This window comes from Parasteatoda tepidariorum, chromosome 1 (genome assembly GCF_982258835.1).
Source record: "Parasteatoda tepidariorum strain Cologne lab strain chromosome 1, Ptep-v5.0, whole genome shotgun sequence".
Lineage (NCBI taxonomy): Eukaryota > Metazoa > Arthropoda > Arachnida > Araneae > Theridiidae > Parasteatoda > Parasteatoda tepidariorum.
This window is the reverse complement of record NC_141755.1, coordinates 79,963,633-79,991,556: the sequence shown is the minus strand read 5'-3', so window position 1 is coordinate 79,991,556 and position 27,924 is coordinate 79,963,633. Positions and strand designations below refer to the sequence as shown.

Here is a 27,924-nt window from a genome sequence, read left to right as displayed (position 1 = left end):
TAAAAACGGGTAAGACGCCTGGAAACAAGTTTCCAATCGAAGGAAAACTTTCTTGGCGAGTAATTTGGCGCAAGCGTAACTTTGCGCTATAACCCTAAAACCAGAGTATGCGGCCGCCGTCTCTGAGACTAGAATTAGTGACGGCGTGGATTTAGTAGTTCGCAACACTGGAATCGAGATCACATTTAGGATTATTTGGTGCTTTGTATCAGCGCGTGATTGGATACATCCATCGAAAATATACAGTCATCCTGTATGTTTTCAGCGTCAAGATTTCTATATTGTCCGTCCTGTGCCTATTTGTGGCCCCCTGGACGACGGCCGTGGTTGGTAAAGGAATTTTGCGGTCAGCCGTGAATGATCAGCAGGAGCAGACCGCTGCTAAAAAAGACAACACAAGATGCTTCGGGTTCATGTTTCGAACTAGACGCAGTTGTTACATAAAACGACTGTCTAAATTAGCTAATGAAGCCGCACGTTCGGTGGAAGTTGTTCTGAAAAAACTCGATAATCAACAACTTGAAAATTTAATGCTTTCCGTGGAAAGCAAAGGTGCAGAGGAGGCGCCCTGTATAGTTTTGCCGGTGGGGGATGAGCCACGGCCGGACCGTGGTTACCCCGTTCAGCCCCACGTGCGGTTCTGTCAACTGTGGAGGTGGTCTGATCTGCGCCTGCCCCAAGAGTTGAAGAAACTACCTGTGTGTCAAACTCCTCATAATAACGTTATTATTTGTGTTAATCCCTATCATTGGAGCTATCTTAGTAAACCAGGTAAAATTTTAAACATATTTCTTCATTAATTTAATTATGTGTCTTTCAAATAGTAAGAATTTATTTGAACGACAAAGAAATATTCCTCGTTAGTTAAATCTGATACTTAGATGTAAAGGAAAAATTGCAGTGCTATATTTATTTAATAAGTTAATAAATAGTAACAGCAAGAGTTATTCATTTTATTCTTTTATCTATTTATGTACAGTTTTGTTATTCATTTTATTTCTTCTTAATTTTATTCCTCATTAAGCAGTCTCCACTTTTTCCATCAAATGTTTGAAACGTTTGTATTAGATATTTCTTTCAAAGTTGTACTGTTTATTAGTTCAATTTCGGGAGAACTAGACTGACTTAGTGTGAAATATTTAAAGAATTATTAGAAACTTTAGAATACGTGTTTTTGTTGTTCATGTATTAATTACTATTTGAATTTGTTGCGCTCGATCATAATTTATAATCGAACACTTTATTAGATTATTATTATAATGTCATTTGTTCGGCATAGCAACTTGGGAAATTAAATATTAAGATTGTAGTTGCGGAATTAAGGGGAATAATTGCTTGTTATTGGTGCTAATCTTGAATGTTTTGAATATCGCTTGGGGGCTGGGGGAGTCGGCTGCCAAAGCCAGATGGGAGTCGTGTACCTGGCTGGCGAGTCACGTGACGGGACATTGTGTCGCCAGTGGGCGCTAGTGCTGATTCAAAAGAGGACGCAATTATAGTTAGGCGCCAGTCGAGAGCGTGGCCTAATCTGGTGAGTCTGGCAGACGATAGTCTGAGCAACATGTAAAAAAAAGAAGAAAAAAAAGATGGGGGGAGAGGAATAAAGAATGATCTTTAATTTACATTGCAATATTTGCATTTTAGAAATACTGTGATCCATTATGGATTTATTTATGAAAAAATTTACCCTGATTATTATTTCTTTTGCTGTAAATCATTTTAAACATAAAATCAACTTTAAAATTTAAAATAGTTATTTCATTCATTTTTTTCTAGTTTATTATTATTAACTGTGGTGTAAATCTCTGCGAAGTTTTTGAGGGAATTCAATTATAAATAAATTACCTTAAGACATTTTAATGTTTGAAAAATATTCTTGTTTTTAAAACAATTTCAATGATTTCCTCAAGTGGACATTTAAATAAATTTTCCGCAACATTTAAATTGTATAAAATAATGTCAATATTTTATTTGAATTCCGTAAATTGAACAAGTCAACATCAGTACAAAAAGGACAGGATGACACTATATTATAGTTTTCTTTTATTATTATCTTTGCATTAAAACATTTATTGAAAAAACATAAAAACATCATTTGAAACGCTGGTTCAACCATTTATCTCCCAACATATTTTAAATTGTAATTGATTTTAATTCTTTAGTATTTTAAGGTTGTAGTCCATATAATGAATCAACTTGAAATCATAAAAAAAAAAAAATTTTTTCAATTCAGCACTGACAACAAAATCTTACTGAAATTAACTCCTTCTATTTCTAGCATAGATGACTTCTACTATAGATTGGAATGTAATCTAGATAATTTTTAATCTGTATTTACTTACGAAAAAAGGAGAAAACCGAAATTTAAAAAATTTGAACACTAATTGATGCATTTTCTATTAACTTCCATTATCCTCAAGTAAATGAAATATTATTAAATAAGTTATAAAATTATGAATTATTCATACTTTCAATTAAAATGTTGTATTTCAGCCCAAATTAGTTTGATTGTAGTTGTATTTCATATGATATGAGAAACATAGTATTTAGTAACTTATCTTTCTTGTAAAATGACTTACTCTGCTCTAGAAGTTTCCTATTGAATTTTTTACTAATTTCTATCCTATGTCTAGCACATAATAACACCTAAATTTTACTAAGCTAAATGCATAGTGTTAATCGACAGTAATCAAAGTTAAGTTTTCACTTTTCATTAAGTTAAAAATTAAGTGGTGGAAAAATTAAAACTATCTTAATAAGCTGTGTTACATTTTAATATTTCGCCTACATTGGATTTCTATTCTAAGGGAAAAAGTGTATAACAAAATGATAGGTCCTCTTCTTATTAGCATTAACATTAGTTTATTAATATAAATTTACCCTACGTAAGACCCCGCAGAAGTATTTTAATAGATAAAATTAATAAGTGTTCTAAACTAAGTTACTTTTCACACCTTGTGCAAGTTTTTTTTTTAATACTTAGAATGAAAATATAATTAATACTCAAGCCATTAAGAATAAATGTAAAAAAATTATGCAGGCATTAATCAATGAAGTTTTTTTTCTCATTAGAGCATAAATATTTCAATTACTATCCTCTTATTAAGAATTATTTTTTTATTATTATTTTAGAATGTATGAACCTTTATATCATTATGGATGGTAAAATTATACCTTCTTAAAGTTCTTAAAGAAGCTATTGACCTGTGACTATTTGAAAGTATGAGAGTAATCATAGAGCCTCAAGGGGCTAAGGAATAAGATTTTTGAAGAAAAGCATTTTTTTAAAGAAATTTCAAAAAATATTATAAATTCCTTGCTAATTGAATACTAAAAATTTAATTCTTTGTGCATTGAATTTAATCAAGAGTGTAATTCATAAAATTAAGTGCAACAATTAAAAATTCTTGTTTCAATGAACAATATTAATTTTTCTTATTATCTCGTAATATGATTCTCATTTATCATACGTTTTTATCAATTTTCACTTATTTCTAGAATGTTTTTTAAAAATTTTAATAATCAACTTGAGAATTTTCTACTAAAGATAATTCAAAACGAACTAAGCCCAAGGATGCGGGGAAAAAAGTTTTTTATAGCACCCGATAATTTATTTGAGTTACTAAAATATTTCATTTCTTTACCTTAAGCTGACTTAGCCAAAAAATATAATGCTAACTTTGTTCACACTATTTGTTTTCTTTTATTAACAATATATATTTAAAATATTCCAATCGAATGACTTAAAAGTAATCAATGAAACTTTTCATGTCTATATTTAAAACAAATACATATGGAAGTAGTAGTTCGCTGCCAAACCTGCAACTATTTCATATTCATTGATTCCAAGTTGCATTTCCCTTAACTAAACAAAAAATTTCCCTAATTTAGTTCTATGTGCACTGTTTTTAGTAAAGAATTTCAGGTAACAAAAGCGAATATTACGTAGTGTAAACCTCGAAAGCAGTTGTGAAAGTGACGACTTTTTTAATTCTTATAAATCAAAAGTGTATTCGATTCAAGAAGGTTTTTAAATTCCTCCCTTTTTTGTGAAAATCTACTTGAGTAATGATAAATGACCATGGATCTATAAAAATTATAAAATTATATTGAAGAAGAACAAGTTATTAAGTATATTACTACAAAGCAAAAAAAAAGTACATCAATAACAAAGTAATATAAAGAAAAAAAGCATATACATACAAAAACAAATAATATATATCTTTATATACAAATATATATATATATATATATATATATATATATATGCACAAAAATAAAATTATATTTACAACAAGAATAGAAAAATTATGATTAAATTATATTTGCTGAAATTAAATTAAATTAAACTATGAATTTATTGTCAGCAAATGAATTTTAAATTGTTATGAAAAAAAAACTATTTATTGAAAAAATGACAACGAATTTTTTTAATTACCTGATAAATATAAAATTTATAGAACTTGATATTGATGTTATATATAATAAATTATAATACTTAATTGTTAGATATTGTTTATTATTTCATTTTTTGTTCTCCTGTAAACACGTGGCCTCCACAAATCCTGGCTTATCTCCCGCCTGTCAGAAATTTTTTACAACACCCTTTGATCAGCTTACCTAACTTAAATATCGTCATTTGCGCCTGGATTACTGCCTGTAATAAAGCTATACAGGACGCTGAAGGCGGGATAGAATCCCGCATATCTAGTAGTAATTTCGCATTATTTTTTATCCAGCCACAGATTGTAAAGCGAGGAATAACAACTCGTGAAACATCTCGTATACACATTTTTGAACCTCCATATGGAGCCTCCCTATCATTTGTGTAAGTTTAATATTTTTGGTAATAAATTGAGTGAGCAAGAAAGTCTAAAAAAAAATTTATTTTCTCTCAAAGATCGGATTTCTACTTACTGTGTACTAATCTTTATGTAGTACAAAAAGTTGCCTTCTAATATACTAATTTGTGCACAAGAGAATCAAAACACGAAAATGTACTTTCTCGGAATAAACATACCCTTTTTTTCCCGAAAGATTCAGATTTTTTAACTTTTAAATGTACAGTAGTAGTAAGAAGGGCATATCGGCAGAAACTTTTTAAATGAATAGTAAAAAATTTCAAAACGACTTATTTTTCGTTACATTTATTAAATTTGTTTTATCCAAAGATAATTTCATTCAAAAAAGTAATTTTACCAACCGTTTACTATTTATTTTTACATCACATAATAATAGCCAAAAATGTTTTGGTTATAAAGGCATACAAATTTTTACGATTTTTTTTTAAAATTAAGTAAATTAAAATTATGTGAATTTAATAATTAAAAATGTCGTAAATATTTCATTTCTTAAAAACCGTACGATTTTGTATCTGATATCGTAATTTGATTAATAGTTTGTTCTCATTAAATAGCATGTTTGAGTCGTATTTAATAACATGTTTGTTAACAGCGTATCAACTTTTAAGATTGGTACATCGGTCGTAAAAAATTATCGTCAAAACTAAAGTCTTACAACTTTAATTTTTAATTATTTATTCATTTGTTTTGGTTCATTGTACAATACGTTTTTGTACGCTTTCTTATAATCTTTATTTCATTTTCAGATTCCCCTCCACCTCCTTATTCTCGGCACCCTCAGGAACTCTCGAAATCTGAAGGTAATTACTTATTTCATCCTTTTATTAGCAAAGTATTTATAATTTACTAAACATAAGAATTCACTTAAATGAATATATACTTTTATCATCTTTAAGAACCTCTACCTTAATATTATTATTTCGTGGTTGATGAAAGACGAATAATGCCATTGACGAAATTAAAACTTTCAGATTTTCAATATTAAAAATTTTACATCAATAGTGCCAATTTAGATTTTGACGAGTCATTTTTATTTTTGTTTCTAACATCTTCAATTGGATCAGAAAAGTTTCTCATTATTTGGATAAGAGCGGTTTGATTACATGATCAAAAGTTATTAAAAGTAAAGTGTATGAAGAGTTAAGTCAATGACAATTTTTAAGCATATTAATCCTACAATGACATAAAACATATCTAATATTGTTATCTCAAATCAATATTAATAAAATGTCGGTAATTTTTAAGTGTATTTCTTGTTTGGACGTTGAATTTCATTAATTCGAACATGTTTGCTCTAAGTTTCTGACTATCAATTCATTTTTATTTCCTTTGTTACATTCCTGTGTGTATTTATTCATTTGTTTTATTTCTGTGCACTGTTCAGGTTGATTCAATTTACTTAGTAATTTATCCATTTCAGATTCTGCTTTCAGCGAATCTAGGCTTACCAGTCAATTATCAGGTAATTATAGCTTGATATTCTATTGTAAATAATATCTTCGAAAGTTATAATTTAAATTAGTTACAGTGATATTGTGCCGTAAGTTAAAGCGAAACAACGTTATAATTTTTAAAAAATTATTTTTTATATTATGTGGTTACTTTCATCATTTATCGTTTTGTTAAGTGAACGCTATCTCATTTTCTCCCTCTTGCCAATTACGCTAAGCTTGTGCTATATATAGAATATTGGAGGGAACGAAATAGTGGAACCCCTATCCCCTGTATTTCCGCGTAAATTCTTTTTCTTTCATTTTATTTACCATCCGAAATAAATAGCGGGGACAGAAACCTTAAATGAAGGTGGCAGATCTGATAAGTCAATACGAAACAAGTCAATTATTCTAATTTTAGGTAAATTGCTTATGTATATTAGCTTTTTTAAGACTTTGGTTAATTAATTTGATGTGAAAGTTTAATATTTCTGAACGTAGAAAGCTTTGCACCTCCAAATTTTAATTTTTTAAACGTTTAAGACTAAAAATAAAACTCGGTTAAAACAAAAATAAAATTGAGATTCTGCAATTCTATCATCTCTTTGTGAAATTAATTAAATCTGTCAGATCAAACCCTTTTTCTTTCTTTCTTTTTTTTTTTTTTTTTTTTAACCTAATAGAAATCTGATGTTTTAACGTTAAGTAAATTTCCTGCTTTAAAAAAGAAAAGGCGGAACACTTAACTTTAATTTTGAAATATCTCCGCAATATAATCCACAACGCAATCTTACCAAGTTATAATCCACAACGCAATCTTACCATAGAGTTTGCGTATAGAGGGGTAGTAAATGATTTCAGCCTGAAGTTTTTTTGTTTTGAGATAAGTTTTCTTTTTACCATTGCATTATTGCACTTTGGAGATGACCCCTCTTTTTAATACCGGATTGGTGGGGGAAAATAGGGGTAGTTGATAATTTTCTTTCTTGAAAAGCAAACCACTCCTTCTTTCTCATTTTTGTAATGCTTATTTATTATAGGGTTTGTGTTGGATCAAAAGAAAATTGCCGCGATTTTCAAAAAAACATTTTTACTCCCATGATTTTACGTACTACATAATAATATTGTAAAAAAACATCTTTTATAGTTTTATTAGTCTATATATTTCTAATATTTACATTGTGTTTACGGTTAAAAAATTTTAATAAAGATATCGCTTTCAGAATTTTGATTTAATAATCATAATTAACGTAATTATTTCTCGTAATATTAAACAATTATATATTAAATTGTTTCAAAACAATCAAGGTGATTTGTCGCATATTTTAGCAAAAGATATAATTTTAGCATTAATAAATTAGGGTCCTTAAAAATGAGTAAATTTAGTTTTGGAGGATAGTTAACCATAGCATAAAATTAAGCAAAAGCCTCAGTTTAATAAAAATTCAATGTGTAATAATCCTATTTTTTAATAACAAAATTAAGTTTACCGATCTGATTTTACCATAAATGAAAAAGTTTTTGTTCGTTAAAAATATTTACTTGAATATATAATTAGTTTTATTTGAGTAAAAATTAAAACTCACTCGAATAAATATGATCAATAACAATAGTTAAAAGTTTGTGTGTAAAATTAAAATTATCACTTTTGAAAATTTTTAATTATTTAAAATTATTTTTAAAATTATTTTATTAGCATATGGCGAAAGTAGCCAGTACTAGCATATTTAATAGTAACCACTTTTTCAAAAATTAAAAGTATTAAACGAGTAAAAAAAAAAAGGAAATCAAATATCGAAAATGTAAGGCATTTATTTTGAAGAAAAGCCATATTTAAAAACGAAGAAACGATTTCATGATTTGTATGTTTTCAAATAAAAATTTTTTTTGCTAAATATTATGCACAAGAATTTCATGAAGTTTCAAAGCTAAATTTAACTTACATAAATTGCAATCGCCATTTTAATTTTAAAAAAAGAATGCGTCTAAAAGTCGACTTCTGATGAAATTAATATTTTTTTATTGTATCGATATTTATTGTCTTTTGCAAGCATATTAGTAATTTCTAAATCGGTTCTTATTTAAAGTTTAAAAAAATAATAATTCCGTATACACATATTACAATATAGTTTATGTTACGTACGTTGTAATTAATGTCGAAATCGACAAGAATGTTACGTTTCAACATTTCTTTTCGAATTTCCGAAATATCGTGTGGTTCTCTCCGCAGGCTATTCAATTTACAGCATGAGGTCGGAACTCGGAATCGTAAAAAGAATCTTTGGAATGACTGATTTATGTATACAGTATTTTTTTTTTTTTTTTTTTTTTTTTTTTTGTAATTAGAAAAATATATCCTCCTACTTCACTACATCTACGCATATTTTGTTTCAACTTCATTTGACATCAAATCAAAACAGTTCTGAGTTATTCTTCAGAACTGTTCTAAGTTATTCTTCAAAACAGTTCTAAGTAATTATGTTCGAATTACGAACTCTAGTTGTCAAATATTTTTTTCCGTATCTTTCACATCAATAGCGGATAATTTCCCAAAATTATAAAATATCAACACAATATACGTGTTACTCCTTAAATATCGCGTAATAATGTTGTAACAAATTTGTTCTAGATCATGTTTTCTTTATTTTGATAAGTATGGTGAAACACAAGTTTCATATGGCCTTCGTGATTTTCTCTGGATGTATCGTGAAAAAAAAAATTTTATATACCGAAATTGAAATAGAAATTCGTTAATTATTTTGAGTTAAATTTGTTGTAGGAACATTTCATTCTAGTAAAATTGATTGTAAATCGTTGGCTGATTAACTTAAAACTAATTCCGTTTGTAAATAAGTTTTAATTTTTTATTTACTGCTTTTAAAATTTATAAAAATGATGTGATAAAAATACTGACCAATTTTGTACTCTGCGGAATGACTTAATTGTTTGTATGTGTTTATTTAATTTTTGCATCGTAATTTAATTTTTTGTTAATTATAGCTAATAATAATTTCATTTAATCATTAAAATAGAACAATATAATTTTTTTTATCAACTTCAAATGTAGTCAAAATATAAGGTAAGACTTGATGCCTTAAGTTTTATTACTTTCTATTTTTCTAATACTTCGTCTTAGTTTATATCATAGTGATATCACTAATTTAAATTAACATTGAAACGTTTCTAAACATAAATTATCTTTAAATTTTAGGCCGCAGGCCTAGTGTCACTTCCTAATGTACTTTAATAGCTTTTATTTCCATTGTTATAACAATTTATACTATTTTTTGTTTACAATTCTGGTATTTATTAAAAAAAAAGGGGAGGGGGTGTATTTTTATCTTGTTTTGTCTGCTGTATCATGTTCATTTACAGGGAATAAGCTGTAAATTTGTAGTATACATTAATTTGATGGAAATTTTAAAAAAATTTTTTTTTTTTTTTGCGTGTGTAATTCGAATGTGAAATGTTGTTTCGAAGCCACGAATTTATAATGCAGTTTTGAAATTTTTTTTAACTCATTCAGAATTACGTTATCTTCATAAACCATATCAAATGGAATCCACTATCAAAATGACAGTCGTGGCAGGGCTTAAAGTTTTAATTATGTCGATTGTTATTATTTGTTTTATAATTTAGTTATGAAATTTCATTCATTAGAAACATATTTATTCCTATATTACGTCATAAACTCACATTAGAAAATTTTTTATATCAGTTAAAGGTTTCTTCAGAAATTATCTTCATAAATCACCCACAGTCGAAATTCACTTTAGAAAGAATCGCTGTATCTGGAATTAAAGCTTCGAATCGATCAATCGCATTGTTATTTAGATGTAAAACTGCGTTTATTTAAGAGTATTTACTTTGGATTATTCCCCCTTTTCGGCATGAATTTATATGGTGTTGTTCGAAAAAAGTTTTCGTATCCGTTAAGGTTCACCCAGAATCTTCATAAATCACGTTGTCGAAATTCACTTTAAAAAGAATCGTGGTAACAATCGCTAAAATGGAATTAAAACTTCGAATCAGATTGATTGCATTGTTATTTAGATATAAAACTTCTTTTATTTAAAAATTATTTACTTTGGTTTAATCCTTATTTTCGGCATGAATTTATATGGTATTGTTTAAAAAAAAAAGTTTTGGGTTCCATTTAAAAGTTAAAGGCTTACTCAGAATTGCTTTATCTTCATAAATCACCCCGAGTTGAAATACACTATCAAAAGAATCGCGGTGTCTGGAATTAAAGCTTCTTGGCGTCTTGGACAGACTACCATCTCCAACAGAGAAGTTTGTTAAGCGATCATTCGTACCTTATCACATCCGCCAATCTACCTTTCCAAAAGCATAGCAATTCACATTTTTCCCAGTCGAGTTTCTTTCCCCCCCTTTTTCAAAGGTAAGCAAAACACAAGTTCCATAGGAAACATTTTTTTACTGCCAAGGCCCTCCCCTTCGCAAATGCAATGGTCTCTCCCAGAGAAAAGAACTTGGAGAGTTCTTTTCTTGAAGGAACATCATTAAAGGTGACCCCGACACCGAGTTCAACTTTCTTACTTCGTCCCCCCCCCCAAATGTATTTTACCCGCCCGATAAACGCGGTTCTTCTTTCTTTTAATCTTTTTTTTTTATTCTTCCGAATCCCATGTATGTTTTTATATTTTCCATCATCTATTTACGTTTTGTAGATTTTAGTTTTCGTTGCTTTTGACTTATTCCTTCGATTCATTTGTTGTAGCGTAGCTTTTAAGTACAATCACGATTTTTTTTTTAAAAATTGAAATAAAAACCAGTCGTTATGCTCTTGAGATTTAATAGATTACTTATAAATAGTAAGCAGTTAACTATAGTCCAGTTAAATTTTGTTAAAGTTTTAATAACACTCGAATTATCGAACAGTTGTCAGCTCTTCCTTAAAACGTAGGTTAAAAGGATAAAATATAGATAGCTTAAATTTCTACTGATCAAATTTTTATCAAGTTTTCAAGCGATTTCAATCACCTAAAATGCATGCAAATATTCTAGAATAATAATGTTTCTGGTTTTTTTATTATTTTTTATATATATAAATTTACCCCGCCCCTTCGGTAAAGAAAAATAATGTATTAACTTTCTGTATCTAACAGGTACAGGTAACCTTCTTATATCTAACAGGAAACATTGACAATAGTTCAATTAAAGAATAAAATGACTATGTACCCAATCAGTTGAAGTCCTTAAAAGTTGAATCATGTAACGAATAATTTATATAGTTAAAGAAAAATTATTAATTGCAAAGAAAAGCATTTAGAATTCAAATGATGCTGCTCAAAAATGGTCCAACAAACTGGAAGCTTTAAGTTGCAGTCGCCCATGGAAACCTTATGGAATATATAATTTCACCATTAATTCAATTAAAAGATATTTTATTTATAAATATAATTTCAGAGATTGCAAAAACACATGCACCGATGATTGAATGAACGATACAAAATATAAAAAAGTGCCAACAATACTGTTTTATGATTGAATTTAGTTGTCTTAATAAGTTCTCAATTATAATCAAATTGAGGCATGTTTTTTTTCAAACACTTTTACTTATTAATCTCTAGAGAAGGATAAAGTTTCATTGATAAGAAAAATGTCGTGATTCTTGCAATTATTAAATTTTAATGTCAAAGTAATGTTATAGTTTTGTTTTTATTATTTTAAAAAAAAATTCATGATCGTTAAACAAGGTTTTTATTCACATTTTTATATATAAAAAAAAAACATTTCTTTTGTTCTCCAAAATACAGAGTTAAATCAACGCTAGAAAAAAAAATTACGCATTGTTTAGTGATTATAATATTCTAACTCAGGTTTTCAATTTCTTATCCATCGAAAAGGTAATATATTTTTATTATTTATTTCTAATGCAGTAATAATTAATAATAATGTTGGTATAGTCAAGCAAATTCCCTGCATTAAAAGATTTTTCTGCGTATATATGATTTGGATATCTTATTCTGGAAGGCTAATAATAAACATGCGCTGAATCAATATTCGAGTGAAAATAAGGCTTAATATTATTCTAATTTTGCATTCCTTAAATTCATTCATTGTTACGTTTGCTTTAAAAATAGAATTTTTAGTTTTGATTGTAATGATTAACGAAACAATGGCTATAGAAGTCTGAAATTATCTGCAAAAATTGTCGTAACATTTTTTGAATGCTTAAAAAGTAAATGCATAAATGAGTGCTCGTTGAATCGAAGAATAAAGTGTGTCAAAAGTTAGTGTTTCATCTACCCACTATTCCTTTCGAAAGCCTCGTGGCGCCGTTCTTCGCTAGTAAACAAGGCGTGGGGGAAGATGGAAGGAGGGGGAACACTTAGGATTCTCGGTGCCGGACCGTCCCTTTGTGGGTTGCCACTTTTCAAAACTTTTTTGACGCCAAGCTAGTCAGCCAAACGGCATTTTTCATTTTATGTAATCTAAAAATAAACGCTCTTGCGTTAGGTTGTTTCTTTTCGGCCATTTTTAAAATGCACTAACGAAATTGTTAAAACTTTTTTTTTTTACAACTTTAATATATTTCTGATTTTTCATATTTCCTTTTTTATAAATTTTGATTTATACGTCGAAAAGTTTTATCTATGTATTTAATATTCATACTTTTATTAGCTGTTTAATGAATGACATTTATGCTATGCAAAATAACTTATTAAATAATGATTAATAATTTAACAAAAAGAAATTTATACTTTTAATTTATTCTATATATTCTAGTATTAATTTGGGAAACTTTCAATTATATTTATAACTAACTATTATTCAAACATTTAATTAGTCGCGTAAAATAGCGAAGCGGAGAAGGTAATTAAAATTTTTATCCGTACGCTTTAAAGTGCTATAATGTACGATTTAAATAATATATTTTTTCAAAAATATTGCCTTGTTTACTAAACGTTTTTCATCTCTAAACCAGTGAGTCCCAATTTTTTTCGATTATGGAACCCTAAAGGATCTAACATCTATTGGTTGAACCCTAAATTCATAAATAAAATTTGTTAGAAGCTGTGAATTTACTAACCAAAGAAAAACTAATTATTATTTTGATCTTCGATAATTATTTTTATCAGTAATCTTAAAATTATGGATTTTATGTCAAATAACTGAATTTGCAGGCTTGAGGCTATCAGAGAAACATAATTTTTTTAAATCCAAAATCTGGTGATGTCGATAAGAAATGCTTTTTTAAAAAAATTTGCTATTTATATTTTTACTTGCATTTTACTGAAATAATCTCATAAAATAAACAAAATATCAAAGAAATTATGGTTGATTGTTTGAATATAAATAGAATGACAGGTTTCAAAATCACACTAATTTAAAAAGTTTAAGCTCTCGGAACTCCCTGTAACCTTACCACGGAACCCTAGGCACCAGTTTTGTAGATTCTTTAGACTCTTTCCTAGACTCTTTATTTCTCGCTATATATCGTTATTAATTCTTGCAATTAATCTTTAATGTATGGATTCGAAGCGCAGTATTATTGCTCCAATCAAACAAGGAAGCAATGCTTTAAAAAATTAGGAGAATAAAAAATGGCAACACTGCGGAGGCAGACGACGTCAAGTACGTGCGTCGACTCACGCCCAGTGACTCCATATCAAGAGCCCCACAAGAGGTCACCCTCTTCTCTAAAAGAGTTTTTTTCTTCTTATTTTTATTATTACTTTTATGTTTAATTTTCTTTTTTATCCACTTGGAATGGCCTGAAGTTTTACTTCTTGAGTCTCAAAGGAGCCGCCATCAATGATGAGTTGGTTGTGTTTATATTTTGATTCTCGTGTGCATTTTTTTTATTTTTTAACGAATATGATTTCTTTAATATTTGAATTTTAATCTAGTTTATCTGTCAGATTAATTGAAGTATGTTTTTTATTTTGAAACTATTTGTACGGTTTATTAATTACAAATGAAATAGGCTTCAAAAGTACTTCGATATGTATGAGAATATTTAGGGCCTCTTGTAAATTGATATTTCTTTACATTATTTAAATGCAAAATTAACCTCTTTAAAAATTAGCTGATTGTTAAATTTCTGTTTGACATTTTTTCTGATGGATTTGGTTATTTGATTTGAAACTGAGCATGTTTCAATTGGATCGTTATGGCTTTATTCAAAAACAAGACACATTTTATCGATTGTGATTATGTATAGAAAAACGTGGACTAATTTATTCCAGTTTAAATAGGATGATATATAATTTTTGATGAATTAAAATTATATTAAACCTATTATTTCGTTTGAAGCTATGATACTGATTCGTGTGTACCCATGTGTATCAAGCCTATTGTTAAAATTTATGCACTAATGATTTAAAATAATTGCGAGATTCCTATAGGCGCAGTGAATTTTTTTTTTCAAGCGTGTTACTATATTTGTTAATTTCGTAGTAAACTAATATTTCATTTCAAAATAAACCAATATTCTATCGACATGGAACTTTACAGAATTTAATCTAACCCCAGATAGATTAAATTCTGTCTAAATTCACGTTCACGTTGTGTTCAGAACGTGAAAATTTTTAATCGCATTAGTATGCCATTACTTACATAAGTTTACTACATTTTAACTAATGTTTTGTCTTCTTTTTAACCATTTGCCTATTTCCTTATTCTTAGTAAATTTTCATTTATAACGTGAACGAAAAATTAATGCTTGTACGAAAATGCCCTAGATACTGCTACAATGCATAAAAGAAATACTTAGGGGGGGGGGGCACTTGAAAATCCGGTAACTATTCAAAACTTGAAGGATTGATCAAATTAATGTATTACCTAAATATGAAACTGTTTATATGCTCGCCAAGGCCAATATTTCGAAAACGGGATGAATATTGCAATTCCAACATATTTATAATTCTGTGACGAATGTAGAATGGGTTTGAGGTAAATAAATGTTTGTTGGTATTCTAAAAACGATTTCTGTTGGTGAGGGGGGGGGTATGAAAGCTGTTAGGGGGAAAAAGACACCGTCAAAACCACTTGAAAACTTCGGCCTGCTTCAAACAAGAACAAGGTCAGCATTCAAGAAAGGATCCTTTTTAAAGCGTCCCCCAAGTGCTTCTCGACGACGAGAAGCTTTTGCCACGCGAAGTAATTGTCTGGACCACTTGGGAGGACTTTTTGTAGTGTTGTGTACTTTCCCTTCACTAAATCACTCATAAGACATGTTACGAAAATAGCTGTACCAAACCACTTTTATTTATTTTCTTTTTTTTGTGTGGTTTAACAACTAGGTGCAACTCATAAGATACTTGTAAAAGTTATTATACATTCGCCAATTTAATAATATTTCTGCAATTTTTATTTCTTTCAGTCAATTTTATTAATTTCTGACGATTGTTTTTCACGGTCCTGTTCACGACGTATTTAAAAACATAAAATTGTGCGTAGACTACGTATTTTTTGTCCAAGTTTTAAAAAGTGAAAATAATAGTTTTTTTTTTTTAATGTAACTCTTTTAGTTTTTATTAATCACTTGTTTATTTTTAAAATTACAGGCCTAATTTAAACTTTCTCCTGATTTAGCTCAACAGATTGGTCGCATTTTAGAGTCGATTTTAAAAATAAAATGCTCACGGAATTTTTTTTTTTTTTTTTTGACACGTTTAAAACAAATTTATCGAATAACCGTTTCTTCAAAATTTAATGAACGGCAACACGTATTTAGTGGTCGGAAGGCAAATAAAACATTTTAATATTGTTTTTATTGTAATTATTATTTTTAAGCCTGACCCTAGCATTTTTTTTATTACAATAACAATGGATTAATTTAATTTTACTTCGAATTCAACAAAACTTTTATTAAATATAATTGTAAAAAAAGTAATAAAAATGGTTTATCAGAATTCATACGTCTTCTATTTTATAGGAATTTTTGAATTTTTTCAACATTGTAGCATAACAAAAAAATTAATAGCAACTTTTTTTTTCTTCTTCTTTTTTTTTTAAATTTACGATATTTAATATTAATATGCGTTACTTCGATATAACTCATAGGTTGAAAACTTTTTATCCAAATATTATTTAAGTGCGAGTATTTTGCAAAGTTTTAGTGTTCCTTGTTCCAATTTAATTTCTAAATTTTAAATTGTTCTTGCTCTTTAGCACTTACCCCTAAGCACCTTAAACAGTAAAATGTTTCAGAATTTTTTTAAGCACCCAATCTTTATTTATTGTAGAATCTATATTTCTATAGCTATATATTTCTTTTTCCTTAAGTTTTGTTAAGTTGCTCAGTTGTAAACAAATTATTTAACTAGTTGAGATCTATCCTAAGCTTTGCTTACAAGAGCTTATATTTTTAAAGGTTGATGACCTATTAAAACTTTCTGGACACAGGCGGAAGTGGTTCTGTGCCGCCTACTAGATTGTATTCTAAGGGAAACACCTTTACGACGGCGAAAATCAATAGCTTGGTTAATATTTTGAGCCTCTGTCATCGGTACGGCAGTTGGTTGCCTTCTCAACTTTCATTGGGATTCTTCTTGAAACTAGGTTCTTTAATTTATTTAATAATTTTTTTAACTAAAGTTCTAACTATGTTTTTTGCTAATTTTTGAATTAAATCTGGTCTTTTAATTATGTAAGGTTCGCATAAGTTTAATTTTATTTCAGTAGAGAAAAGTTTAACTTTTATGTAAAAAAAGGTGGCAACATTCAGATACGCAAATAGAGCGCTTCGCTTTAACAAATATGTCGCTGTTTATTATTTTTTATTAAATACTTTTATAAAATATCTTTTCGCTTCTTTATTATATTTCATATTAACTAAATTCCTTGTTTTTCAACTTTATCTTATACTAAGAGATTGTATTGAGTAAAATTTGTACTATTTAACCAGGTTAATGCCGTAGTTTATATATATATATAGAAGAAAAATAATAGTAACTTTCAAAGGTAGAATTAAAAATATGTTCTCAAAATTAAAATAATTTTAACTTCTATTGAATTTTATAAATTTAATAAAATAATGAATAAGATGTTTTTTTTTACATTTCTATATGATAGTGTAGTTTTTAAAAACAATTTCAAAACTATTTTTAAGTGGTGTAAAATGTTTTTATTATTATTTCACTTCGTATTATCATAGATATATGACTATGGAATAATTATCATAACACTATTTCCCCAGATGAAATTACAAATGACATCGACTGGGTAATACATCAGCATAAATTGCTTTTGAGATAAATAATATCTCATTATATACTTACTCTCATACACATATAGTTCCCATATCGACAGCTAGTGAGCACCTATGAATGATTAGTTGTACCGCTTCAAAAGGGAGAGAACACTGATAAAATTCTCAATAATAATCATTAAAATTGTTTGCCGAAATTTTTCGACTAAGAAAACGAGGTAAAAAAAAAATAGAGGAGAAATGAAGTAAGAAAAAACAAGAGAGAGAAAAAAAATAGGGAGGGTACATTCCTATTTTTTAGGGCAGTAGCGGCAACTCTAAACAAGACGCTCAGGTAGATTTTGCTATGGTGAATTCGTGTTTGCAAGGGGTGGGGGATAATAGAGGCTCTTTCAGACGAGGGAGGGTCGTAAAAGGTGGGTGGGGGATGCGCTATGTCCGGAATGCCGAACGTCTTGTCTTCTATAGACGCTATGCGACCGAAAACAACTTTTACCTCTCTTATTTGGTCATGTTATTTTTCGTACAAAATGGTTGATAAAATAATTTTTGCTTATTAATTTTTTTTTTTCCATTTGATTTGGCTTACGAGTTCGTACTATGTTGTTTTTATTTTACAATGTATGAAAATAACTATTGAAATTTAATTTTAGCATTCACTGTGTTTGTGAATTTATCTTTTGAAGTTAATCGATAAATTAGTTTTTATCCAGCCTTTTTTAATTTTTATAACAAATATGTGAAATTTTAATTTTAGTATTCACTGTGTTGTGAATTTTTCTTTTGCAGTTAATCGATAAATCAGTTTTTTATCCAGCATTTTTTAATTTTTATAACAAATATGGGAAATTTTAATTTTAGTATTCACTGTGTTGTGAATTTATCTTTTGCAGTTAATCGATAAATCAGTTTTTATCCAGCCTTTTTTAATTTTTATAACAAATATGTGAAATTTTAATTTTAGTATTCACTGTGTTGTGAATTTTTCTTTTGCAGTTAATCGATAAATCAGTTTTTATCCAGCTTTTTTTAATTTTTATAACAAATATGTGAAATTTTAATTTTAGTATTCACTGTGTTGTGAATTTATCTTTTGCAGTTAATCGATAAATCAGTTTTTTATCCAGCCTTTTTTAATTTTTATAACAAATATGTGAAATTTATTGTATTCACTGTGTTGTGAATTTATCTTTTGCTGTTAATCGATAAATCAGTTTTTATCCAGCCTTTTTTAATTTTTATAACAAATATGTGAAATTTTAATTTTTGTATTCACTGTGTTGCGAATTTATCTTTTGCAGTTAATCGATAAATCACGTTTTTATCCAGGCTTTTTAAATTTTTATAATAAGAAATTTTTCGTCATTTATATTAGATTAGATTCGCTTCACGATTACAAATTAATTTGAAAATCCACTTAATTTAACCATTATTAACACTTAAATTTAACCATTAAAATTATTTAATTATATTACTAATTAATTATTAAAATATGATAAATAATGTGGATTGAGAAGATACTTGGTGTCTCTTTTAATTGCGAATGCATGTTCCAATCTAGGAGCCCGATGATTATTCGCAAGTGAGAGAGGTTTCAAATGATTTTGCTCGCATGACAGTATTGCGCAATGGTCCTTGGCTTTTCGCGATGGTGGCGCCGTAATGGCGACTTCTGTTGATAGATTCTTCTCTTCTTTTTTTTTCCTTGTTCTTTTTTTTTCCTTTTATTTTACTCCGTTTGGCGGCATTTATTTTCGGGCGCTCGTAACTTTTGTAGCAACGATACAGCGGCTACGAATTTTGAATGCTCCTAACTTTACTTGGCGCCGATTTGATTTGTGTACTTCCTACTTTTTTTATTTATTTGCAAGGCCGCTATGAGATATATCCGTTTCTTCAACATTTGCAATTAAAAGATAAATTTGGCGCTTTCTCACGCTATTATGATAACTGAGAAATATTCAAAACTTAACATTAAAATTAATAGTAACGGTGCTTTTTTGTGTACATTACGGCATTTATAAAAATTTATTTCATGTATTATTTTTAGAAATATTAATATTTTATTTTTAGAAAAGAACCAAATTAATAACGACGCAGTTATTGCTGTTTCTTATCAACCCCCCCCCCTCCCACGTTTCATCTAATGAGCAGTTTGCAGGCTATTTGAACTGAGTCTCTTTTTGTTAAAATTATGTAATGGAAATAATAGCAATAGGAAATAATAGAAGGATATTAGAAAATAAGTTCACATAATTAGTTTCATTACTAAAAATGTAGAAGACAAATTATTTTTGTAGACATACATTTCAGTTTTCAATACATGAAACAAAATTCAGGTATTAGAAGTATAATTTTAAAAAGGAATTAAATGAAACGCTATTTTTTTTAAACTTAATTTGAATATTTTACTTTTTAAACTAATTGTTTTCCTCCAAAATTAAGTTATTTTTGCCTTTATATCCAATAACAAATAATTATAACAACCGTACTCTAATTTAAAAAAAAAAAAATTTTTTTTCTAATGCAACTTATATCGATAACTCTTTTCTAATTAATATTTTTGTAATAAACCTATGAGTGACAAGTTCAGAATAAATTTGACCATGAACTTTTCATTCAACCTAATTGTACCCCACAGAGTAGTGTTTCAAAAATACTTACGTTTTTTTTATTTTTTTATTAAGCAAATTTAAAAATTAAAATTTATTATTCTTAGAATTCTTAATTTGTGACGTTAGTTGCGCATAACACTTATCGGCTCACCTAAATTATTTATTTCAAGAGTTCTTACAGCCTCTTGTTCTTGTCATTGTTTTTAGTAATAATAAAACTGACTCAGGTATGATTCTACATATGATAACGCGGAGTGAAAAACCTCCCACGATTAGCCCGATGGCAAGGGGATTCTAACCCATTCCGTATACCACTGAGGATATTTTACGCTAGCACTGTGGTCGGTGCGAGGCAGAATTCGTACCAATCAGATACCACTGGGATTCGAACCTGGGTCTCTATCCGCTGCATTACTGCATTACTTAAAATGAAAATTTTTCCTGTTTATATTGGAAAAAAATCACTAACTAAATTTAAAAAAAAGCACTCATTAAAAATATATTACCATTATATCTCAACTTTCTAAGTTACTTTTTTTCTATAAATTTATTCACTTTTTAAATTAGCAGCTAAAAAATAACGTGGGCTGTGAGCTGAAATAATCCTAAGCTGTATTGTACCATATGAAGTTATTAAATCTGATTAAGTTTCTTATTTCTCTATTTAATTTTTATTTATTAATGAGCTCTAGTATTATTTCTAAGTGAACAATAGCTAGTGTAAGTTACCTTTTTCTATAAATTTATGCACTTTTTACCTTAGCTATAAATAACATGGGCTGTGAGCTGAAATAATCCTAAGCTGTATTGAACTATATGAAGTTATTAAATCTGATTAAGTTTCTTAATTCTCTGTTTTATTTTTTAATGAGCTGTAGTATTATTTGTAAGTGAACAATAGTTAGTCTAAATTACTTTTTTCTATAAATTTATGCACTTTTTACCTTAGCAGCAAAAAATAACAAGTACTGTGAGCTGAAATAATCCTAAACTGTATTGAACCATATGAAGTTATTAAATCTGATTAACTCTCTATTTTATTTATATTTATTAATGAGTATTTATTTGTAAGTGAACAATAGTTAGATGTTTGAAGGTGAAATCGAGAAATAATATTGTGGCTAAGTGTGGCGAATTTGCTCCTCTCGTGGCAAACCCCAACTTGAAAGGATTTTAAGAGGCACATCACGTAATTTTTTATGTTTATATTTTTACTCTTCCTTCTTCAACCTTGGTTCTCGAAAAGAACGCCTACGTTAACTTAGGAAGGAATAAAAATACTCGTAAGATTAAAAAGGCATTTTTCTTTTTAAAAAATAATCACTTTAATGAAGAGGCAGGAAACTGCTAAAAACGAATTTCATACAATTATACTGAATTGCTTTTTTTAAAAAAATAAAAAAAATAATAACAGTACGACTTACTATTTTATAACTAAATAGGCTTATCTAAGATAGATCATTCTTATCTTTTGAGCAATTAATTTCACGCATAATACTTGAATTGATACTTTTTGTTTTTAAATGTTTTATCTTTCGGTTTTTTATCCTATTGGTTTTTATAAGTTTTTCTTTGGAAATTTATAAAAATGCCTGTTGCATTAATATTCTTTAAATAACATATTCTATAAGCGATATTTTATGATTTGCAATTATTATTCAATCGTTAAAAAATCTATTAAAAAAAAAACGTTTAACCAACTACTTATTGTGAACGAGAAAAGATAACGAAAATTGTGATAGATAAACTCCGCAATTCAAAAATTTTATATATATATATTTTTTTTTTTTTTTTTAATGTGAACTTTCGTAACTAAATTTTCTTCAGTTCTCTCAATAAAGCGTAACAAAAAAAATTGAATAAAAAATAAACGTCATTTACATTTGAAATTTAAAAATGCTGCTGCATTAATATTCTTAAAATAACATATTCCATATACGATATTTTATGATTTGCAATTATTATTCAATCGTTAAAAAATCTATTAAAATAAACAATGGTAAAGAATAAGTATTTGTTCTGCATTTTTCCAGTTCCTCTTAAAACTCTTGTTTTATAAAAAAAAAAAAAAAAAAGTTTAACCAACTATTTATTATGAACGAGAAAAGATAACGAAACTTGTGATAGATAAACTCGCAATTCAAAAATTGTATATACAGTCAAACCTCGATATCTCGAACTTGAAGGAAGAGGAGAAAAAATTCGAATTATCGAAAATCGCATGTTATCGATGGTAGAATAAAGAAAAAATCTCTTTACATACCTTATTTACTATTCCATATTTATTTTAAAAACACTTTTTACTCTTAAAATGATTCAATTGTTGTTTGCTTTAGAGATGTGTAAGAAAGTTTGTCTATAACAATAACACTTTCTAAGTGGACTGTAGCTTTAAATGTCTCCTCTGACATATTCGGCTGCATCTCAATAAATCTCGTTACAGTGTCCACTGCAGAAAGTGGCTTGTTTGAGAATCGGTTATGATTATGAGAATTGATTTTCTATTCTTAAAATTTTTTTTTTGAATATTTTTTTATTTTCAGAAAAAAAATCTACGCTATTTATGGAGAGAAAAAAATTCAAGATATCGAGGGATTAGAAAAAAAATTCGAGAAATCAATTTTTTTTAACATTAAGTGTATAGGAAATTTGAAGGGAATTTTTTTTCTTCGAGATATCGAAAAATTCGTGAAATCGAGGTTCGATTGTATATATATATATATATATTTTAACGTTAACTTCCCTAACTAAGTTTTCTTCAGTTCTCTCAATAAAATGTAACAAAAAAAAAAATTTAACGTCATTTACATTTTAACGAGCATTTTTTCATCGATAAATATACAATTTATAAATCGTAATAAATGAGTAAGCTATCATGCAACTAACTTGAAGTAACGTAACTATAATATGTTTAAAAAAAATCATTCTCATTTAAAGTATTTATCTCTGTAATTTTAATATCCTATATACATTTATCTCCCTCGTCAATAGTGTGCAATATTTAACATAAATGCCTCTTCACATAAGACAATCGATGAATCATAACTTATTCTTGGAAGTCAATTAGTACGGAAGAAATTGTTCCCAACTTTCAATAAATGGTAGAAGTTCAATCGATAGACAAGGTAGGAATCGTGTAGTAAAGGTGTGTAGTCTGAGCGACGCCGTTGTAAGGAAATGTCGATGGTAAAGAGACCACTGTCTATTCCACTTACTGTCCTTGACCCAAAGGAGCCGCTGTCGCCACCAAAACGGCAGGTTTCATGTCTACCTGGCTGCTTTTAGGTGTGTGTGCTTCGGCTCATTATTCATTAGTTTCGGTTTGTTTTTATTTCAAGCTGGTAGCGCCATCTATCGATTACATCGTATTACTTAAAAGGTTTTTATATAAATTAAATTGAATTTTTAAGCATAAGAGTTAGCGTTATTATCTTGTACTTATTTCTATCATTATTTATTTACATGTAAATTACTTGTATGTTTTTTTGCAGATTTTTTTGTATATAGTATTAAAGAATTATTGTTTAGCAATAAATAAATAAAATGAAAATAAATAAAGTATTGTAAGTTCGATAGATTAAAAAGATAATTTTAATGACAGGATTCATACAATTTAGGAACGTCTGAAATTCTCGGAGAATGTAGAATTTTTTTCTAAAAATTCCGTATGAACCCTGAATTATTAAATTATGTTAATTTAATTCTTTCTGAAGATGGAAACGCTATGGGAAAAAATAAAACATGAGACAAATTACAATGTTATCGCAATGGCGGGAACTATTTAGTTTTATAGCCAGGGTTCCAAAGTAGTGTAGTATAGTAACGATATAGTATGTAAAGTTATAGTATGTAGGGAAGCTTTATGCTTGTCTCATTTGAAATGTGGTTACGATACTTTTTACAGATAAAGCTGTCATTCATTTCTAATATTTCAAATATTTTGTAAAGATCTATTCAACTTCTCCGTAATGCGTCGTCTTTAGGACGAATTCCACAAATTTATCTATTATTCAAATCTTAGATACTTAAGCGTCGCATTTTTAACTGTTTTCCATTTTTTTTTTTTTGCTTTCAATAACATCGATATTTGCCTTATATTTATCTTTAAAATAAATGTACAATTTTAAATGCAGGTGTAAACTTAAATGATGTATTCACTATACATCAAAAATAAAAGATCTCTAAGGAAAAACAGTTTATGTCTATAAAAGCTGATATTTGGAGAAATAATGATTTCACGCAAGTTGTATTCTTATTATGTTATTTAATTAAGTAACTAAATTTCTTCTTTTTTTTATTGTTCTCAGGTAGCGGTGAATATTCAAAGCCCTGGTGTAAAGTAGCCTACTGGGAACTAAATGTCAGAGTTGGAAGGCAGTTTCAGACTTCTAATCCTACCTTAAATGTATTTGCCGATCTACCTCACGGAGATGGTATGTGCCTTGAAACTTTAGCCAGCACACGCATCACAGAGAATGCGTCTGTCCTGCAAACTAGGACTAAAATAGGTCAAGGAATTACTATGTTCAAAGAAGATCAGAAAGTGTGGGTTTACAACAGGTCAGAGTATCCTTTGTTCGTGAATTCCCCGACACTGGATCCTCCTAATTCAGAAAAACTCACTGTTTACAAATTGTTACCTGGATATTGCATCAATATATTTGACTATGAGTTGTCGAAACTTAACCAGCGTTTGAGGGATTCTTCCACTCTTAAAAATGGGCCCATTGATGAGTATGCCGTCCGCATCAGCTTCGCCAAAGGTTGGGGTTCTTCCAAATACTCAAGACGTTGTATAACATGTTGCCCTTGCTGGTTAGAAGTGATGTTCCTAGTACATAGGTGACAAAGAGTGCCATTTCTGAATTTCATACCGACCCGTTGCAGGGTTAATACTAGTCGAGCTTAGTGCCATTGTGCCATTTGGCTGGTTGCAGTATGCCAGCACAGGATTGGTGCCAACTGAAATATAAATACTTTCTGAGTTGGATTCTCAATTATATACTGGGTAGTCCAGTGTTGTATTTTGCGAGAGAGTGGTTAACACTCACTCCTATGTGATAAAAGTTTCTATATTTGTTGATGCATTTATTCAATCTAAAATTATTAAGTTATTTTTAGTGTTGCTTGCTTTCTCAGAATTCACAGAATGTAGAAGTATTAAAGGCTAACCCACCATAATTTCAAATCTAGTATTTATTAAATTTGACGAAGCTGCGATTTTTTTTTTTGTTTAACAAAAATATTTTTATGCCTTAATTTAAATGCTGTCAATATATGTCAATTGTGTTCCATTTCTAGCTAGTTTTTAAAGCTGTTATGTTTTGATATATTTGTTCTGCAAAATTGTTTGTTTTGTGGTTTAGTATGAGAATATTTTTTTTTATAATTATAATTCCCCCCTTTTTTACTTGTGTTGGAAGGACTTATTATTTTTTTTAATTATACAATTGAAGGAAGCAGTTAATGAAATTAATCAATTGTATTTCCATAAAATTTTAATTTGCGACAAAATTATTGTTTAATTGTGATTAAATTATTTTTAATGATACAGATATTTAAACATACAACATAAATTTTGATTTTATAATAATCTAGATTAGCTACGTGCTGTTTAATTTTTTTCAACAGTTAAACCAAGCACATCAAACATTTTTCTCTTGGGAATTAGCTATCGCTAATATGTATATTTTTATTATTATTAAACATCTGTTTTACTTTCATTGTGAGAAATATGAAGAAAAAAAATCATATTTTAGTAAGGGACCATATTTCATCAAAGTAGTGAAAAATCTAGATTCATTTATTCATTGTTATTTTAATTTATTGCAAATAAAAAAAAATACTAATTTAATATTACGTTCTGGTCAGCAATATAATGTATGAATTTAGATTTTTCACTATGTTTGCTGCATTTAATGTTATGGACATGCCTATTGCTGATATTAGTGCCATACTCAATTGCCTTATCATGCTTTAAGAATTGTATTTATTCATGGTAGAGAAACTAAATAAATTCTAAATATTTTAGTAGTTCCATCATTCTTACAATTTTGAGATAATATAACCTTTTGTATGCTCTATTCAGGTAAAAATATCTATTTATGTACTTTTAAAGTGTTCTTAGGTGTCAGTATATTTTTTTCCCATTAAATTTTAGCTTTATGTATAACTTTTAGAAATAAATCTTTAAAAAAAAAGGAGAGAAAAAAAAACATAGCTGCCAACTATATTGGATTTTGTCGGTTTCTCTTGGTTTTAATGTATTTTAAAATGCTCCTAAAAATGGAAAATTGCTGGAAAATCACTATCAAAATAGTTTTAATTTTTTAACTTGAGTTATATACTTTAAAATTATGACATAAACCTCATTTACAGTATAATCAATTTGAAGCTTTTTTTTTTTTTAAATATTCTTAAAATTCCGAGTTATTTTTTATTCCAATTTTCTGGATTAATTAATTGAAAAATAAGGCACAAAATTAATTTAAAATTATGGAATCAAAAATATATTTAAAAAAAAACAAAGCAGAATAATTTTTTATTCGAGGGAATTTAATGTCAATTATTTGGTAAATGTTACATTTAGTTTAAATTTATAACCATCTGTATAATGCAATTTTTTTCCATTCTGATATTTTTTTAATAATCCCTAAAATTATCTGCATTAAAAGAAATCTTATTTTCATGATATGACCAGGAAATTTAATTTCCATGAAATCTGGACTTTTCCTTTTTTATGTTGGCAGCTACTGCTATGTAAAATACTTTATCTGTATCAATGTTTTCTAGTGGCTTTGCAAACTTTTTAAGGGAAAGCATTTATATAATTTCTTAGAGAAAACAAAAAATAAAAGATTGGATTTTAATTCTATCCATTAACTTTTTCTAATTCGATTAATTGCATGTCTTGTAATCCTATTATTAAAACGGCAAAATACTAAAATAACAACTTTAGTGATACATTTTTTCTTATTACTCCTGTAAGTACAAAGACTAAAGTGCATTTACATACCTATAATTGTTAACTCTTGGCTATGTGTCTTAAAATGCTGAGCTTAGCTTGCTAAAAGCATCTTCACACTATGATACCATTAGTTATGTCTTGTACAGTGGCAGCTTACTCTGAATGATTGTATGTTACTCAGTCCAATGTAAACTTATTATATTGTAAATTCAAAAAGTTTATTGCTTTAAAATATAAACATAACTTATCAAAGTATGGTGCTATTAGATACTCATAAACTGAATTTTGTTTTAGAGCTGAAAGTGCAATTTCCTTTACTGTTTTTTTATTGAAAAATAAAAAGATTGTCTAAGTAGCCGATAAGTTAATACAGTAGATCTCCAATTATCACGACTGCCTAGACTCAATCCGTGTATATGATTTATTGAAATAAATAAAACGAAGGAAATAGACTCTGAGGGAATAAAAAGTCAAATTCGGTTATAACTTATTATTTTATAAAGTTGAAAATAATTTGTTAAAATTTTTGCAATTCCTTCTATTTTTTCCCCCGTCTTAAATTCTGGTGTATTTCTCATCTTTTTTTTTTTTTCAATTAAAATCCCTCTCTAATTAACCAGGATTATTGTCAATCCAAATAATTGAAGTACGGATAATTAGAGTTCTACTTCTCGTCTTTTTTTTCAATTAAAATCCCTCTCTAATTAACCAGGATTATTATCAATCGAAATAATTTGAAGTACGGATAATTAGAGTTCTACTTCTCATCTTTTTTTTTTCAATTAAAATCCCTCTCTAATTAACCAGGATTATTGTCAATCCAAATAATTGAAGTACGGATAATTAGAGTTCTACTTCTCATCTT

General features: G+C 28.1%; 1 protein-coding gene across 1 annotated transcript; it reads left to right on the top strand.

Moving 5' to 3' along the window:
• The first annotated feature begins 3 nt into the window (after positions 1-3).
• On the top strand, positions 4-27,691 carry Dad (Daughters against dpp). The gene is made up of 4 exons (XM_016070415.5): positions 4-771; positions 5,609-5,662; positions 6,283-6,324; positions 24,400-27,691. The coding sequence occupies exons 1-4, from the start codon at positions 414-416 to the stop codon at positions 24,936-24,938; spliced, it is 993 nt and encodes a 330-aa protein (XP_015925901.1). The 5' UTR covers positions 4-413; the 3' UTR covers positions 24,939-27,691.
• The last annotated feature ends 233 nt before the right edge of the window (positions 27,692-27,924 follow it).